Here is an 18,409-nt window from a genome sequence, read left to right as displayed (position 1 = left end):
GCTCATGGTTTCTTATCTCTGGTGCCCCAGATAAGGACTGCCACTGCTTGGCTTTGCTTTTTGTTTTTTATCTTTAGCTTTCTGTCCAGTTCTTGGTTTATTGGTTACAATTTAATTTCTTGAGTTGTAGTTTATTTTAGCTTTTCATCTCCTGTGTCATGCATTCAGTCTTGCTTCTCTTGTGTCCTTATCCCTATTGGTTTCAGCTGCATCCAGTTACCCTCTTGTGTCCAATCCCCTCGATTACCTCAGTGTGAGTATTCAAGCCCTGACTTTTACTTTCTGCTTATCCTTTAGTGTCATTCCCCACATATGACATGTCAAATATCAATGTCAATCACTGTTTTGCAATATGATATAGAAGCAACGATTCCAGATTCTTTTTTCCTTTCTCACCCATTCTCTCCTTTGTTATAAGGTGTTTAACTTCGTCGCGTGACGCTATCTTGTTTCCAGCATGTATTTGAAGTTGTAACAGCACAAAATGTCCAAGGAGATGGAGGCGATCGTGGCAGTTTGTCTTGTAATCGGAAGGTTGCCGGTTCGAGCCTCGGCTCCGACAGTCTCGGTCGTTGTGTCCTTGGGCAAGACACTTCACCCGTTGCCTACTGGTGGTAGAGGGCCCGGTGGCGCCAGTGTCCAACAGCCTCGCCTTTGTCAGTGCACCCCAACCCATCTGTGGCTACACTGTAGCTTGCCATCACCAGTGTGTGAATGGGTGGATGACTGAATGTAGTGTAAAGCACTTTGGGGTCCTTAGGGACTAAGTAAAGCGCTATCCAAATACAGGCCATTTGCCAAGGAGATGCATCTTTATAGATAATGCAGACCAGTTAATCATGTTAATCATCAATCCAATGATGATTAACATGATTAACTGGTCTGTCTAGAGATTTTGTTTGCTTTTACTGACAACTTGGTGGAATCTGAAAGTAACCCACACGTGTGACGCAACCACTGAATGATAAATCATAGACTGGGAATTGTCACAAAGCAAATATAGCAACATATTATAGTGACACTGGAATCATTATTCATGGTAAATAAAATAAGGACCTCCAAATGAAAGATGAAACTATAAAACATTTTTGAGTCTTGGTGTAATGTCTGGATAACTGTGATAATTGTGAGTCAATGAGAAGACGTTTTAAAAGGAAAATGCAAAATGCAGTTTAATTTATTTTATTTTTATAAAAGTTGAAAGCTAATTGAAGTTTATCTTTATATATTGTTTTCGAAGGTGATATTAATAATAACTAATGATTAATATATAATTCATAGTTCAGCATATTGAGAGAGAGTACGACCATGCAGGCTATGTTATTCACCATATTACCATGGTGTCATTCCACTATTATTACCAATGATTACCACCCCCGCTAGAAAGTTATGAGTAGAGATGCGCAGTAACGTGTTACAAGTAATGTGCTACTGAAATCCGATTACGTTTTTCAAGTAAAGGATTACTATTACTGCATTACTAAACCGTGATTTGTTTGTGAGAGTCTCATGAGAATGACATACGAGCCTGCGACATCCGTGGCAGCAACAGACGTGTGTTAGATCAACAATGGATAATATGGAGTGCGGGAGAAAGTACGACCATGCAGCTTTTAACGTTTGAACATTACTTTGAGTTTGATTCCCCTAAAAAGTGCCAAAAACAGCGAAAAATCTGAGCAAGCACCTAGCAAGCCCCCAGAATCTTTTATTTTATTTATTTTTTGCTCTGTTTTACTTGCATTTATTTGAAAGAGTGAGTGTAAACACAAAAAATTATTTTATTTTATATGCTTGAATATGCGAAGATAGGTTAAATGTTAAACAAATTTCTTCAAGTCAAAGACTGTTATATCATTCATATCACATTTATTTTTTGCTTGATGCAATGTGCATAAAGTTAAAAGATTAAAACTAATAAAACAAGTTTTAAAAAGAGACTGTTGATTGAATTTTATATGATAGATTATGAGGAAAAAGTAGAATTGGGATGAAAGGTCTATTGCTTTAGAATGTATTCAGCTTGTGTATCATGTTTTTAAAAAGTAACTAAGTATTAAGTAACGAATTACTTTTGAAAATAAGTAACCAGTAAAGTAATTGGATTACTTTCTTGGAGAAGTAATTACTATTTTCAAATAACTTGACCAACACTGGTTATGTGACTGCTTCAACCAGCTCACACTGTGTCGTCAGGTTAGAAATAGGCTCAGAGCAACACTCCCCAGTAACAAGCAAGTCACTCCTCCAATCAGGAACTCACAAAGACCCTCACCAAACAATAAAAGAGGATCTGTTGATTTTCTGACTTGTTAAAGACTTGTGACAGCCCTGGCAGAGCTACCATGGTCTTGTGGTGTGGTGTTACTCTCTCTCTTTATCCCCACCTCCTCTCATCTGCTGTTGTGTTTGTTACTGAGGCAGCATTTTCCTATTCTGACCTGTGCTTTTTCCTGTCCCGATGCTAAAGCTAGGGTCTGTTTTGTCACTGGTCTTTTATACTTTGTAGCATAACTCTGTTGAACAAATACAGGTATGATATAGGTGTCACTTTCAGATAGTATTATTTAATTTTTTGTGTTGACATTACTGCTGCACTTGTTGTCGATGTCTTTAATAACTGATGTCTGATAGTTGCCAAAATAGGAATTTCCCAGAGGGCAATAAACTTTAAAAGGGGGCAAAATTTAGCTCAGCGCCTGCTGGTTATCTCCTTTCTGCATAGAAAGGGGAAAATTCTTACTGACTTACTGACCGACTTTCTTGCAGGAGGCGGGTTAGTGAACGAGTTTCACAGCTCGTGAAACTTAGAAACCAACCTGGTGACTAAAACTCAGACACGAGAATTGAAACTCAAGAATGAAAATGAAATCAAAACAAAACTTTAAACACTTTGAAAAGTAATAAAGGCAAACTCAGGTATATTTAAAATAATTCAAAAACCCCAAAATATACAAAAGCCATTTTAAAAGTTATTTTAAGTCATTTTAAAGTTAGTTTAAAGAAACGGTTTTGCCCTGATTCTGCCTCCCTGTCGCCTTTCTGGGAAATGTGGCACATGATTAACACGTGTTGACTCAGTGTGTGTGGCTGCTGCATGATGTCATGGATGGCAAGGTGGTGACGGCTGCATTAAGCTATTAAAACAAGCTGAACAAGTTGTTAAAACCACACAGAAGTTCTGTTCCAACGTTTTTAGTTGTTTAAGTCATTTTTTTTGTTTACTAATAAAACAACAAATATATTTTAATACTATGAGAAACTCATGGCAAACAAACAAGCAAAAAAATCCAAAATAACTCGCACCAGGACTCACATTACTACTTTAATATATACATAAAATGTCGATAAATGCTATTATTTGAAATATTACTACATAAATAAATACATTACTGTAAAACTGTTAATATTTTCTAAATGGGTTTTTGGGCACAACAAGCGAGAAGCAATTAATGAAAATGACTCCGAAGAAGATAAAGTCAGATGTCGTAACTGACCTCAAAACCAGATACAAAACCTGAGTGGTTGGTGTAGAGGACACAGTCTTTGAATAACAGTGTTTCCATTCCTTATCTCCTTAACTGCACCACTCATCCGCACCTTTGTTTCCTCATTAGAAGAGTACAAGTCGCTGTTGAACATTTATAGCTGGTGGAAATACTCAGCAGCAAGGATACTCACAAATATTCCATGTAGGGAACATGTTACTCCAGATACTGTTTATTTAATGTGCAATTCAATTTTAGATTATACTGATTAATTTTAAATCACTACATGGTATGGATGCATAGGGTGGCAGAAAGGGCGGGGGGTCATGTTAGATTCTTAGTAGGTGAAAACACAATTCCTTTGTTTGCAGGATCCCATTAACTCAGGCAAGTTTTCACCTGAGTAGGTCCTTAAGTAACGGCAGGGCAGGACGCAAGCACGATCTACTAGTGGGTAGAGTCAAAGGCAGGATCTACTCGTCTTCCCTGAGAGCAAGGGAAATTATTAGAGAGTGCATGTGAGAAATATGCAAAAAACGGGAAAGAAAAACCATCAGGAAATACGTTTTCACACCACTGTACGGTCCAGTGACATTGGAGGTAGCCACAATCCTTTTTCTTTATCGTTTCAGAGTCATGTGGCTGGGCTTAGCCTGTATCAGCTGACATGAGGTCAGAGGAGGGGTGCACTTTGCACACGCCTTGCACAGGTTGCCAGGCTATTGCAGGTCCAACACAGAGAGAGGGGCAACCATTTAGTCATATCGTGTAGGTCTTTGGACTGTGGGAGGAAGCTGGCGGAAACGAGAGAATATGCAAATTTCACATTAAGGTTCCAGCTCAGATGAAAGTTTAACTTTTTTGCAAGTGCTAACCATTGCACTGCTGTGCCACCATAAGATTACATTTAGTGTGAGAACAGCTGAAGAATTCGGCTTAAAAATATCAATGAGAGTTGTTGCTTCTAAATAAAAAATGCTGAAGAGAGTGTTTTTGCATGTGTGTCCACTTCAAACCACACAGAGTTTACAGTTGAGTGCTTGACGGATGTGGGGGGTGTTGAAAGAGGAAGCGCAGCTTGTCGTCACTGTGCTGCTGCTACCAGAAACTGCAGAAGAATGAAGACAGACGGACCACAGAAGGTAACACAGAAACACAGCAGATAAAACACATTATTATTATTATTTTTTACAATTAAGGCTGTATAACATCGATATGTAAAGGATTTTTTTATCTGATGAGATGTTGGAACAAAAAAATCCAAATCATGATTTCACTGGTTTCTACATTTCTCTGGTGGCTCAATGGTGTAATGCTTAAACGAAAGATCCCCATTTGATTTTGGGGTTGTGTCCAAAAGGGGAACTGGCATAAAAAGCCGGCCCAATCAAACATGTAGAACCACCTGCTGTGAATAAGTGAGCAGCTAAAAGTAGTTTCATCCTCTACATTTATCTGAAAGTTTAAGATTTTACCTGCAAAAGATGTGACCAGCTCCTAAAAATGAAATGCTGCTCCTTAAACCGCTAAAGAATGGATATATATAAAAATAAAAAAATCTGCACCTCAACTAAAAGATTGGAAAAAAAATATCACAGGCATTAATGAATACATTATTAATGACGGTCCAAAGTTATAATTCTCTGACAGGATATAACTCTCTTACTTTTACTGCTGCTTTAAGTGCAATAAGGTGCTTATGATTTTTAAAAAAAAAATCACAATTAGGATTTTTATATGGTTTTATTTCTGCTTATTCAAAGACTGTATTAATTTAATAGTAAGTCAATGGAAATATTTTAAACTGCTTGCTTGAAAGTACCAAATGTATTTAGTGCCAAAAAGTAAGTAAAGTACTTTATGTCTGGGTATCTGCTGGCAACTGAGGGAAATAAGTAATGGGATAAGCTTTACACAGTAAAAGTATACAAATTCATCATTTGGATACAAACAGGAGGAAAGCGAAGAAAAAACGTACATTTTAGCAGCTAATTTTTATGAATAAAAACACACAGATGGGCCAGATAAAGAAAAAAACACTTCAGATGTAGATTACAGTGTCAGAACTTATTAAATATTACGACATAAAGTATGCTAACATTCAGGATTCAGAGCTTACATTTGTCCCAGGTTTAAATTTTAGTAGAGAAATTAAAATAAGGGTCTGCGATAGTGAGAATGAAAGATTAATATGAAAACGCAATCATTAATCCAAATGTACAGAATGAAGATAGGAGCTGGTGTATTGTTTGTTGCAGTAGTGGACAGCTATTTGTTGGTGAATATGTACATATGCAAATATTCAGTGAGAAGGCTTGACATAACCTTCATTTAGATAAAAACAGTAAAGACAGCAGTCCTACATCATTAGAAAAAAGTTCCTTAAAAAACTTTACATTGAGTTTTGAGAGTCAGGAAGTTGCTATATGCTATATTCATATTGGAGATCATTAAAAACCTTTTAATCTGCTCTGAAAATCAATGCATGCTTTTGCTGCCAGATTTATAAACACTGCAAGATTTTTACACCAATTTCCTCTAGCATATGTTCACTCCATTGCTCATGGCGATAGATCCAAGTTTTTCCTTCATCGGGATTTTTGGCGCGGCAATGTGAAATTTGTTGCCGCTGTAATATTAAATTTTTTTATTATTGTGGTTTAAATGACTCAATACGGTTGGATTTTTGTTTATCAGATGAGAAGTGAATGCACAGATTTCATTTAGATAACAGGCATTTTCACTCTACTGTGCGTGGACCAAAGGCGTTAAATGAATAACAGCGGATAGAGCGATGTTTGGCATCATCCAAATACCGAACACGTCCACGTTTCTCTGCAGCAGGACACAAAATCTTTACAAATAGCAACAAAGATTCATCAGCGCACAGAGAAACAGTAGGTGCTGCAGTGGGGCTGTGATGGAAAAACTGCCGCCCGCTGGAAAGACAGACTTTCCAATGAGACCACAACTTGAGACCTGAAACCAAAGCATTTCACAATGGATGGAAATAATAAACTATGATGTAGAATGAATAAGTCATGTTCTAACCCAGCACTGAGATGCTGATGATATTTAAAGGTGTTAAATATTTACATATTTATACATCCCTTTCCACAGTAAACAAAGATTTACAATTTTATGAAGCCTGGTGAGGAAAAACCTGTTCAGACAATTGAAGAGAAGTGACGATTTGTTAATTTAATTAATTAATTTGTTTATTTAAATCTTATTCAGCCTCTAATATATACAGACTCTTGCAGGGGTCATTTCCTGTAGACTTTGATAAAGACCAGTCATATAATGTCTGACTGTAGCTAATAAACTGAATACTTTATTGGCTACATTTACTGGGTTCGACCATCTCTTGCCTTCAGAGCGGTCTTAATTCTTAATGGCATCGATTCAACAAGGTGCTGGAAATATTTCTCAGAGATTTCAGTCCATGTTACCACAATAGCATCACAGTCACTGCAGATTTGTCAGCTGCACATCCACGACAGGATCCCGTTCACCATATCCCAAAGGTATTCTATTCTATTAGATTGAGATCTGGTGACTGTGGAGGCCATTTGAGTACAGTGCACTTACTGTCATGTTTAAGAAACCGGTGTGGGATTATGTGAGCTTTTTGATATGAGATTTTATCCTGCTGGAAGCAGCAAGCAGAAGAAGGGTACATTGTACATTGTAGGGGTGGCTGTAGCTCAGGTGGCAGAGCAGGTCAGCCGCTAATCAGAAGGTCGGTGGTTCGATCCCAGGCTGCCTCCTGGCTGCATGCCAAATATCCTTGGGCAAGATACTAACCCCATGTTTGCCTACTGGTGGTGGTCAGAGGGCCCGGTGGCGCCAGTGTCCGGCAGCCTCGCCTCTGTCAGTGCGCCCCAGGGCAGCTGTGGCTACAATGTAGCTTGCAATCACCAGTGTGTGAATGTGTGTGTGAATGACTGAATGTAGTGTAAAGCGCTTTGGGGTCCTTAGGGACTGAGTAAAGCGCTATACAAATGCAGGCCATTTACCATTTACCATTGTGGTCATAACGGGATAGACGTGATCAGCATCAAAGCTCAGGGAGGCTGTAGTGTTTGAACAATGGTCAGATACAAATATTCCCACACCATTACACCCCCAGCAGCCTGAATCGTTGATACAACGCAGGATGGCATACCAGCATAACCCTTTCATGCTGTTTCCATCAAATTATGACCGTTCCATCTGAAGGTTGCAGCAAAAATCCAGACTAATCAAACTAAGCAACATTTTTCCAATCCTCTGTTGCTGAATTTTGCCTGCGTGAACTTTATCGTATGTTTCCTGTTCTTAGTAGACAGGAGTGGCATCCGGTATAGCTTTCTGTTTTTTTAGCCCATCTGCTTTGAGATGTTCTGTGTATCTTGGTTGTAATGAATGCTTATTTAAGTTACTGCTGTCTTCCTATTAGCTTGAAGCAGTCTAGCCATCCTGCTCTGACCTCTAAAGCATTTTCAGCCAAAGAACTGCCGCTCACTGCAGTTTTTCTCTCTGTGCTTTGAAGTTCGCATGATCGTCTTGACCATGTCTAGATGCTTAAATGCACTGAATTATTGGCATGTGATTGGCTGAACTAGACATTTGTGTTAAGGAGCTGTTGAACAGGTGCCCCTAACAAAGCGGCCGGTGACTGTTGGGGTTGCATGCTAATCACAAACACCAGCACTCGTACAGACACAAAAGTTTAATATTTATCATTATTACCTGTAAATGAATAAGCTATACCAAATTTTCAATTAAAAAAAGTCGATAATTAATTTTTCTTTGAACACAAAGGCAGCAACAACTTTAAACTTAAAGTGAACTTAAATTCAATTCAATGTAAAAATTCTCTATTTTATGAAAACACAACTGAAGCGACATATTGTGAGTAATACTTGAGTAGTTTTAGCTTTTCAACCCAGTTGCACAGCCTATCTGACCTCTCACACTCCTCTTAAATAAATTTACGTTACATTTTTTTAAAATCAGATTCTTAAAATTTGATTTAATCTGCACATTTGTTGAACTCTCTTAACCTTAACCCCAGAGATCATTGCCTTTTGTTTATTCTTGGAAAAGGAGGGCTGACCAGACTTTAAAAGAAATGCGCTCCATGAGAAAGTTGCAAAAAACGTCTTCCAAAACGAGCCTGATTAGTCACCTGCTGCAGATGAATAGGAAATGACCTTTCTGAGATCACACTATAAAATAATGTGTCCTTGAAAAAAAAACAGTTTTCTTGCATTGGGGTGTTTGATGCTTCATAAAGGGTGTGGGCAGGTGTTAGTCCCATACACAAAGCAGTGTTTCAGTTTTGTTTTGGCTGACCACATCCTGTGGTTCTTTGCCGTGTTAACAGGAAAGCAGCAGCAGCAGCTGCTTAAGCCATGTAGGTGTGAATGCTTGTTGACCAGTAATGTCTGCATTAATATAACTAAACAAACTGAAGGGGTTAGTTTGAGTTGCTCTAAAGTCTTTCCTCTCTCTCCTTTGTGTGTCTCTCAGGTATGATAGGAAATTCTGGCCCGCTGCCCGCAGTCCTGACTGTTGCGTCAGTGGCTTTACTGAGTCTGCTGACGCTGCTGTGTCTGCGATGCAAAAGGAAACCCAGTAAGTACATTTCTCAGAGAGCTTGGACCGATGTGACCGATTTCAGGTGTGAATAGTGATATACACAAACAACTGAACTGGAGACACATGCGGGCTTTGTTTTACTTCGCTTGAACCACATGAAGCAGTTTGGGGGGAGGCAGCTCTTCACGCTGTCTCTACCCGCTTTCCATTCTTGGGTCAAGCACAGTAAGTACGTCCTCCATAGGGAGGTCTACTGCACAGATGCAGAACAAATGAGTTGAAAGATCAGCAACACCACACGCTGTATGTGGGTCACAATGCTGAGGACAATGTGGGAGCATGCTGGTCCCCTGCAGAAGAACCACATGCAGTCTTTATATTATCTTGATCTCTTTAATCAGATATGAGCACTATTCAGCTTCACACCTACAGCATTTTACAATCACAAAGACACCTAACATACATGTCTCTGGGCTGTCAGAGAGAAACCATGCAGACGCGGGAGATCTTGCATACTTTTTACAGAGAGGCTGGCACCACCCTGCCGCTTCAAAGCAAAGATAGAGATGTGAAAAAATCAATTTACCCTTGCTTTTTTTTACACATCCACACAGACCAGACATGGAGGCAGGATTTGGGGGAATTAAAAATTTAGCGATTATAGATATATCATTGTAATAACATACGTTCCATTACCACATTTGTCCTTGTCAAGGTAAAGACCCTTGAACAAATGTTAACAGCACAGTGATCCGCTGCGAGCGAGCACCCAGCCCCCACAAGCCGTCGTAGCAGGAGCAGAGAGCAAAGAGACGAAAGAAAAGCGTAGAGCGAGGACAGACAATAAAATAGGGCAGAAGTCAGAACCACCGAAAAAGCTCTCAGATTTCAAAAACCCCCCAAAACTGTGTTGTAGTATAAAGGAATGCTTAAAGTCAGGTACAAATAAAGCCAGTTACATTCTCGCTTTTTTAGATCTAATAGTTTACAGAAGTGATGATTTCTCAGAGATGAGATCATGTTTTTCAGCTTTGCCTTTAGTCCAGCACAGGGGTGTCAAACTCATTTTAATCTGAAGGGCACATGCAATTTAATTAGATTTGACATGGCTAGAAAAGTATTGTATAATAACCTAAACGTGCTCCTTTCAGTGCAAAGAAGCACAGATGCACTTTGAAAACATCAAACTTTATAGACTTAGAGATGAAAATAACTACAGTTTGAGGAATACGTGACTATGTTTTATACACTTCTGTCATTTCAAAGATATGTGACTGTTGTAAAACAAAGAAGCATAATCTAACCAGACTGTGGTGTGGCAGGTCGTGGGTGATGCCTCTCAGTCAGAAGCACGTTACACTGAAGATGATTCAGATGCAGGCTCAGAGGAAAATAACAAGTTTTACTCTCATTATGTGATACATTCTTAATGACTTCACAAAATAATGATTCCTTGCTATGATAGGGGTCTGATCATGGAGGACTTTGTATGTGAGGATTTTAAATTCTATTTAACGAAGAGCCAAGGTCACTTTAAAAGGGGGATGAAAGCAGAAGATCATCAAACATGCTGCACAGGAACTGAATAGGAACATGTGATGACAGCCAGCAGGCTGAGTAGAAGACAGAGCTATATACACTCACTGGCCACTTTATTAAGTACACCTTGCTACTACCAGGGTTGAACTGCCTTTTCTTTCATGACTGCTGTAAATTTTCATGACTCGACAAAGTGTTGGAATCATTCCTGAGTGGTTGTTTGAGTTTAATATTTTTTTCCTATCAGCTCAAAACAGCCTGACCATTCTTCTCTGGGGTCAACAAGGCATTTTCACAACTGCTGCTCACAGAATATTTTCTATTTTTCAGCCCATTGTCTGCAAACCATTGAGCTGGTTATGTGGGAACATAGACTAGCTTTTAAAGTCTCTTAAATAACCTTTCCTTCCCTGTCTGATGCTCGGTTTGAGCTTGAGTGGGTCGTCTGTTTACATGCCTAAATGCACTTAGTTGCTGCAATGTGACTGGCTGGAATATTTGCATTAAGGAGCAGTTGAACAGGTGTTCCTAATAAAGTGACCAGCGATTGTATACAAAGAAGTCTGACAGGCAAAGAAAAACAGGAGAAACACATTATCAAAAAGGTTAAAAAAAATCAGGGAGTCCAAGGACAATAAACAGGAAGCAAAACTAACACCTTATACCCAAGAAAACATCCTTCATCGCAAACACAGGAAATAACCCAAAGACACTGAAAGACATGAACACTAACACAAGATGACAAAAGCAAAGGGAGGGACCAAGAAGAAACACGAGATAGACTAAAACTAATGATAGAAAGGATCAAAACACAAAACTGAACTTATTTCTTGAAGCCATTAAGTTAAAACTAAAAGAAAGAGACTCAACATTGCCAGGACTAAGACTTGCAATGTGTGGATAACAAAGAAATCAAAACAGGACTCTGAACCTCGAAATTGAATATATCAACTTAGATTTCAAAAAAGAAATTAGGGACAAATAACGGGGACAAATGAAGATCAGTTTTCCATAAATTTTGCCATAACGTGGAGTCAGTCTGCGATAGGCTGAAGTTGGCAATTATATACTCAGTGTTGGATGTTTTTTTCTTTTGAGCCAATTTATTGGCTAACATTATCTCAGAATGGTGATGCAGGAGATTCCCAGAGTAATTTCATAAATGTATTTATTTTCATTTATTTATTAAAATATCAGTATTTAGTGTCCCTTGTATCGATACAAAATATTGCGATACAGTGCTCTATCAGTTTTTCCACCACCAAGTCTTTCCATTCATCGTTGTTATGAGATTACTGGCTATTAGTTTGCCGAGAGAAACAACAGGTGGTGCAAAGTTTGCAGTCAGGTGCCGCTTAAATCCCAGCAAAAGAAAAAAATGAGTCACACCTCCACAGATTTCTCATTTGTTCATGCAGCCTGCTTTCTTAATCATAAGATTTTTGCTTATCAACTCAACATGTTTTCTGCATTGTTATCCTTTATCCTTGAGTAGCTTTGCATGAGTCAGTTTAGAATAATCCTTTTTTTAATCTTATACTTCTTGGTGCAAACCCTTAGTTCATCTTCTATCTGAAAAACCCCCAGTTTAAACTCCTTCCCCTTTAAGCCACTTTCCTTTGCTTGGCTGCTCCTCACAAACAAAGGATTTGAGCGGCAGGTGGGTGGGGCTTCTGCACCCACAACCACAACTGTGAGCCATAGATTACCATATGCAATATTCACATTCATTAACATCTTGTAGACCACCATAACCTCCTGAGACCCTGCATACTTATATGGAGACATTGGTTATTGCCTTATTGTAGCCTACACTTCATTCTGCTCAGCACAGACTTGTGGAATCACACACATCGTATATTTATAGTCATAAGACACAGCTGCAGTCAACTGGTATAAATATTGAGGTTGAATTCTTTCAACCTGTTTCTTTCTTCTGTCTTTTTTTACCTGCAGAGATCATTCAAGAGGACCGTCAAATATACAATCCACCAACGTTGTAAGTAATATCTTACATGATGATAAACTTTTCAGTCTATAGACAGCTGTAAAAATGTCTGATAAAAACAAATAAATATATATAGATATATATTTTTTGTGACATGTGTCAGATGAGCAAAGTGACTGCAAGAAAGAAAATTACAGAACGTGTCCATCGCTTTCCTGCAAGTTTAGTTTCATTCACTTATTGAAAGTCTCATAAATCTGCAGAAAAAGCCTTAAAATTACATCACTGAACATAGTTAAGCATCTCTAAAGGCCTTAAGCAGTAAACAGTAGTAATAGTAGTAAACTGTGTGGCTACCATAAATATTTAATACCAGCATATTTTAATCACTTCATAAAAGTCCTGACATTAAAACTCTATCTCGACAGCCAACGTGGGGGGAGTCAGTTTGCAGTGATGCGATCAAAAACAGGTAGGCTAAAGTAAACCAATCAAATCTGTACCTCAGATACCGCCTCTGTGAAACGAGCTTTAATGCTTTGTTTAAAATCCTCGTTTTATTTTTCAGTAACCAAAACCAACCAGATATCATCATCATTTGAAGCAGCAGCAGCGTACGTACAGCGTGAGATACTGTCACTTGCAAGACTCTGCACGATATTTAACCGCACTTGGTTATGTGTTTCATGCAGTGCTTATGCATATCTGCGCACACGAGACGCTTTTTATCAGGGCACATAACACAGAAGCCAGATCAGTTAAAGGTCAAGTACAAAGACTCAGCTTTAATGGTGTTACTGCTGAAAAGCACTTCAATCTGCAAACAGTTCCCCCCCGATTCCAGCTTGAGTTTATAAGATGTATCCTCCATCAGCTATTGCTGATTTGAGAATTGATACGAGTGAATTCTATTTGCTAAATATGCCCACGTCCAGCAGCTCCCAAATATTTTATTTCTTATTAATCAATGCCGTAGGTGATTCTTTATTCTCCGGTTTGAAGTCTATACACTGCATGTTAATATGTGCTTTAATACCTCAACTGGTTCTGTGTCCTCTTAGTTTTGCTGAACCTAAATAGCAATGGCAAACATGGATGGACATGCTTAACTTACTTAACTTAACTATTGATTTTCAAATGCAAAGTTAGAAGAAAATTAAATATGTAACACTTTAGCCAATATTCAAATTAAACTGCCTAATTTTTTAACTTTACTGCTACTATGTTTGAAAGCTATAAAACTACTATATGTTTTTGGCAGGGTTTTTTCAAAGTAGGCTGTTTATATTTAAATTATTTTACACAAACAAAAGCAGGTGATACGTAAAAAAGTTTTAAACTACAATAAACTGCATTTTTTTTAAGCTATTATGTTTTTTATATGTTTTTTGGCTCCACACAATTTGCAAATTCCTCAAAAATGTTTGTTTTGTTTGGGGTTTTTTTTTAGATTAAAGAGTGCCCACCCCTCAGTAAAATGTATTAAACTGCACACTGAACACACAACTCAACCTGACTGTGAGCTAGGGCTGTCACTATATGATTTTCACTGCATGCTGGGCCATAAAAGAGTAAACTTTCTCTCAAAAAGACAATGATCAGCACAAATACAGGCCATTTACCATTTACCACAGTCTGACCAACCTGTGTACTGCCTGGATTGACTACAAGAAACGCTACGACTCAATGCCTCACACATGGATCCTGAAATGCCTAGAACTTGTGCCTAGAAGTTCAACAGGACCTTTAGACCCTCATCAGGAATTTGACAGAGATGGAGAAGTTCAAGTTCAAGCCAATAGCACAAGTCTCCATCAAGTGTGTAGATGCTCTGTCCCCACTGACAGGCCTGAACCTCCTCTACCAGATGATTGACAAGACTGGCTGCCAATACCGACTAAAGAATGGTGCAATCGTCAGCCACCTCTTCTAAGTGCAGGACATCAAGCTGCATACCAGGAGTGAACAAGACATCAACTCACTGATCCACACCACTAGAATCTACAGAAATGACAATGGAATGTCATCCGGACTGGAGAAGTGTATCCAGGTAGTCACAAAGAGAGGGATGGTAGTTGGAACTCAGGGGACTGCATTACCAGAAAGCAACATTGCAGACATTGAGGATAGCTACAAGTAGACAGGAATCCCACTGGTAAATGGAAACTATGAAGAGGCCCCTAGGAAAGCTGCAGTCAATATCTATGTCATGCCGGTCATCAGATACTATGCTGGGATAATCAGCTGACAAAAAAAAAAAAAGAGACAGAAGCCATTGACATCAAGATAAGGAAGCTCCTTACCATGCATGGAGTGTCAAATCTAGCACCCTGTATGATAGAACCACTATCCACGATAAAACAACAAAGATCCGTGTGTACATCAGGAAGATGGGCTTAGTGAATACCTCAGGCAGCAGAAAACTGAGAAAGAAGATGAGCAAGAAGGGGAACCATTATACAAGGACAGGCCTCTGCATGAAAGACAGCACAGAGGCACTAATCATGGCAGCACAGGAACAAGCTCAGAGAACAAGATCCACAGAGGATGGGGCCTATCACGCCAGTCAAGACCGCAGGTGCAAGGTGTGCAAAGATGCCACTTAGAGAGTCAAACAGGGTGCAAGATGCTAGTAGAGAAGGTGCACATGCAATGCCATATCCAAGTGGTTGTCATAATATACAGGAACATTTGTGCCAATTATTTCCAGGAAGTCCAGAGGTCAAAGTGGGATATGCCCCCTAGGGTGGTTGAGAATGACCAAGCTAAGAGCCTGTTGGACTTCCAGATACAGACAGATAAACTGGTGATGGTTAACCAACTGGAGATAGTAGTGGTGAACAAGCAGAGGAGGGCTATAGTGATAGATGGTCAGTGGTCAATGGTAACTTTATTGTTCCCAATGTGAAATTGATTTGCAGTATATCTACTCATTAAACAACAGATACATTGTATTTAAAAAAAAAAGAAAAAAAAGAAAATCCCGTTCTATCAAAAGCTTATGGTTTAGTGTTATTAAGCATAACAATAGCAGTAGGTATAAAAGAGACTCTGTCTCTTGGTCTTCACTGCAGGCACTATATGAATCAGCTCAAAATTTCTAAAGAGAGGATGGTCTGAACATAACATGGCAGAGGTTGGACCTGGACCTGAGTCCCCCCTGAAATCTTACCAGCCACTTTAACCAGGTTACCAAGTCTGGTCTTATTTATCAAGGACAAATGACCTGTACCAGGCAATGATACAAAACATTATAGCTATACCAAGTGACAGCAAAATCAGAAAGAAGGAACACAAGAAGCTTGAGAACCTTGGAGCTTGAGAAGATGTGTGTGTGTGTGTGTGTGTATATCTATCTATCTATCTATCTATCTATCTATCTATCTATCTATCTATCTATCTATCTATCTATCTATCTATCTATCTATCTATCTATCTATCTATCTATCTATTGTTAAGGTTCAAAATATTGGGGATGGAGACAAGAGAAAAAACCACAATAACAACACTGGTCCGGCCGGGTTGAGTCAAACGATGATTTTAATGAACACACGCGTGGGAGATGGACACTGATGCAGACAGCCTCAAAATCTCAAAATGGTGGAGCATTGCTCAAACTTTTATAGCCTCTGGTGCCTCCACCTTATCATACAAAGCCTAAACATTCACATGCTTTCTCTCACACAGCGCCTAAGCTACGACCTTGGCTCCCTGTTTATCTGCTCCTGCTGAAATAGGGCAGAAAACTCCAGCACACTCTGTTCTCTTCTACTCAGACAAATTAGATTTCTTATAACTCAGCAGTATAATGCATCATAAAACAATATCATTCATTCACAACAAGTCAGCAGTTTAATGTAATGCAAATCAGTTTAACTAATGCAATAGTTATCAGCTTCTTCTGATTCAGGAGAATAATGCAAACTAAAACTACATAATAATTCACAATCTTTAATTAGGGGTATAACATGGCATAAAATAATATTATAATCTAACACTATCTATCTATCTATCTATCTATCTATCTATCTATCTATCTATCTATCTATCTATCTATCTATCTATCTATCTATCTATCTATCTATATATATATATATATGTGTGTGTGTGTGTGTGTGTGTGTGTGTGTGTGTGTGTATCTATCTATCTATCTATCTATCTATCTATCTATCTATCTATCTATATATGTGTGTGTGTGTGTGTGTGTGTGTGTGTGTGTGTGTGTGTGTGTGTGTGTGTGTGTGTGTGTGCAGCTCAGAGCTCAGCTAAACAGAAACAAATAAACTCATGATGGAATCAAGGGGAAACTCTTAGAATAAAAAAAAAATGCACCTAACAGCCGCTCAAAGACATTCTAACTTAAACATTAGAATTATTGTTTATTTCTTTATATGCTCACAAACAGAAATGAAAAAAAAAACTACTGTGCGATGTTCTTTCTTTACATCTTTCACAACCACCTGCAGACTTATTATAATTCCAGTCTATGTTCACCTGAGGGTGAACTACCAAATAAGAGAACATAATCAGGCTTTCTTTTCTTTTTTTGCATTTGCTGGCTCAACAAACCATAAAACCGGACTCAGAGATAACACAATGATGGTTATCAGTTTCTCTGTTCTGCTTGCTGCTTCACACTCTGCGCTCTCTTAAAAACACGTATTTAATGCATCATTTTCTTCTGCACAAAATGGATCAACTAAGCAGAGCCTATTTCAGACAGAAATTATCAGAGAAACAGGTAATTTTCTAGAAGTCAAGAAGTTAGCTACTGTCAACAGTTCCATGTGGATGCTTGTTTCCACCACTGAAAAACAAACAAACAAACAAACATAGTTTGTTTGTTTGTTTGTTCGTTTGTTTGTTTGTTCGTTTGTTTGTTTGTTTGTTTGTTTGTTTGTTTGTTTTGGGGGGGGGGGGTTGCCAGGTAGAGCGAAGTCAAAATATTGATTTATCATCTCAAAATTTCAACTTATCAGTTTTTTTGGTGTAACAATCCAAATTTTTAACTTATTGTTAACAAAAAGAAAATGTTCTTTTTTTTTCAGAAGATGAGCAAATATTATCACCATAATATCAGCTTCCTATCTGCTTCTCTGTGGCATTTCATCCCAAATAAACTTCACAGTTCAAATGGGTTTTTTTGTTTTGTTTTTTTCAGTGAAACTCGAGAGCCATCTGAACCTCCAGAAGGTAAGCCCCCCGTGTTTTCTTATGCTTAAAGAGCACACGCTCTGCATAACTTGCCATGGTGTTTGCAGTGTTTAATCTGAGGTTTAATAACTGTGCTGTGTTACACCTGCAGAAGATGAACAGTCAGACTACATAAATATTGACGGTAATAAGTTAACACACACACACACACACACATCTGGATGGCTTTTAAATTTAAATTCTTGGTGGTTTTTTTAAATTAAATTATTGTATTATTGTCTTATCTTTGATGTGGTTCTGCTGTTTAACCAGTCTGCGGAAGTGTGGAACGTGACTATGTGTAAGTATTCAAATTCTTTTTAACTGACCTTCTTTTTATGGACCTGCTTTATTAGATGTGTACTCACGAACAGCCAGAGCCAATCCAGACTCAGTGTTTTTGTTTTTTCATGTCTTGAACTTAGTTATTTGACATTTAAACTTATTTTCAAAAGATAAAATGTCTCTTTTTTGAGAAGGAAAGAGAGAGAATTACCTCCTGAATTTGAAAAAATAACGACTAAAAAAAAAAGTTTACAAATATTTTTTAGTAGTTGGACTGGAACTCATTTAAATGATAAATGGACTGTATTTGTATAGCGCTTTACTTAGTCCCTATGGACCCCAAAGCACTTTACACTACATTCAGTCATCC

General features: G+C 38.3%; 1 protein-coding gene across 6 annotated transcripts in view; it reads left to right on the top strand.

Annotated features, from left to right (window-relative positions):
- The window catches only part of LOC146700603 (uncharacterized), a 32,095-nt gene that overhangs the window by 1,472 nt on the left and 12,214 nt on the right, over nt 1-18,409 (top strand). For 4 of the 6 annotated variants that reach the window (XM_085470858.1, XM_085470857.1, XM_085470862.1 and 1 more), the window contains exons 2-10: nt 207-253; nt 4,512-4,630; nt 9,006-9,110; nt 12,570-12,612; nt 12,990-13,033; nt 13,130-13,175; nt 17,723-17,754; nt 17,867-17,899; nt 18,028-18,055. In XM_085470858.1, coding sequence (XP_085326984.1) covers nt 9,008-9,110; nt 12,570-12,612; nt 12,990-13,033; nt 13,130-13,175; nt 17,723-17,754; nt 17,867-17,899; nt 18,028-18,055 — 329 coding nt within the window. In that variant the 5' untranslated portion in view covers nt 207-253; nt 4,512-4,630; nt 9,006-9,007. The remainder of the gene's footprint in view (nt 1-206; nt 254-4,511; nt 4,631-9,005; nt 9,111-12,569; nt 12,613-12,989; nt 13,034-13,129; nt 13,176-17,722; nt 17,755-17,866; nt 17,900-18,027; nt 18,056-18,409) is intronic. The other 2 variants (XM_085470859.1, XM_085470863.1) reach the window with 2 other exon arrangements.

The sequence above is a fragment of the Copadichromis virginalis genome, linkage group LG10, assembly GCF_057382275.1.
Source record: "Copadichromis virginalis isolate Kocher_CV1m ecotype Utaka linkage group LG10, C_Virginalis_male_GT1.1, whole genome shotgun sequence".
In the NCBI taxonomy this organism is placed as follows: domain Eukaryota; kingdom Metazoa; phylum Chordata; class Actinopteri; order Cichliformes; family Cichlidae; genus Copadichromis; species Copadichromis virginalis.
Note: the sequence above shows the minus strand (reverse complement) of the source record. Positions and strands in the feature narration are given on the sequence as shown.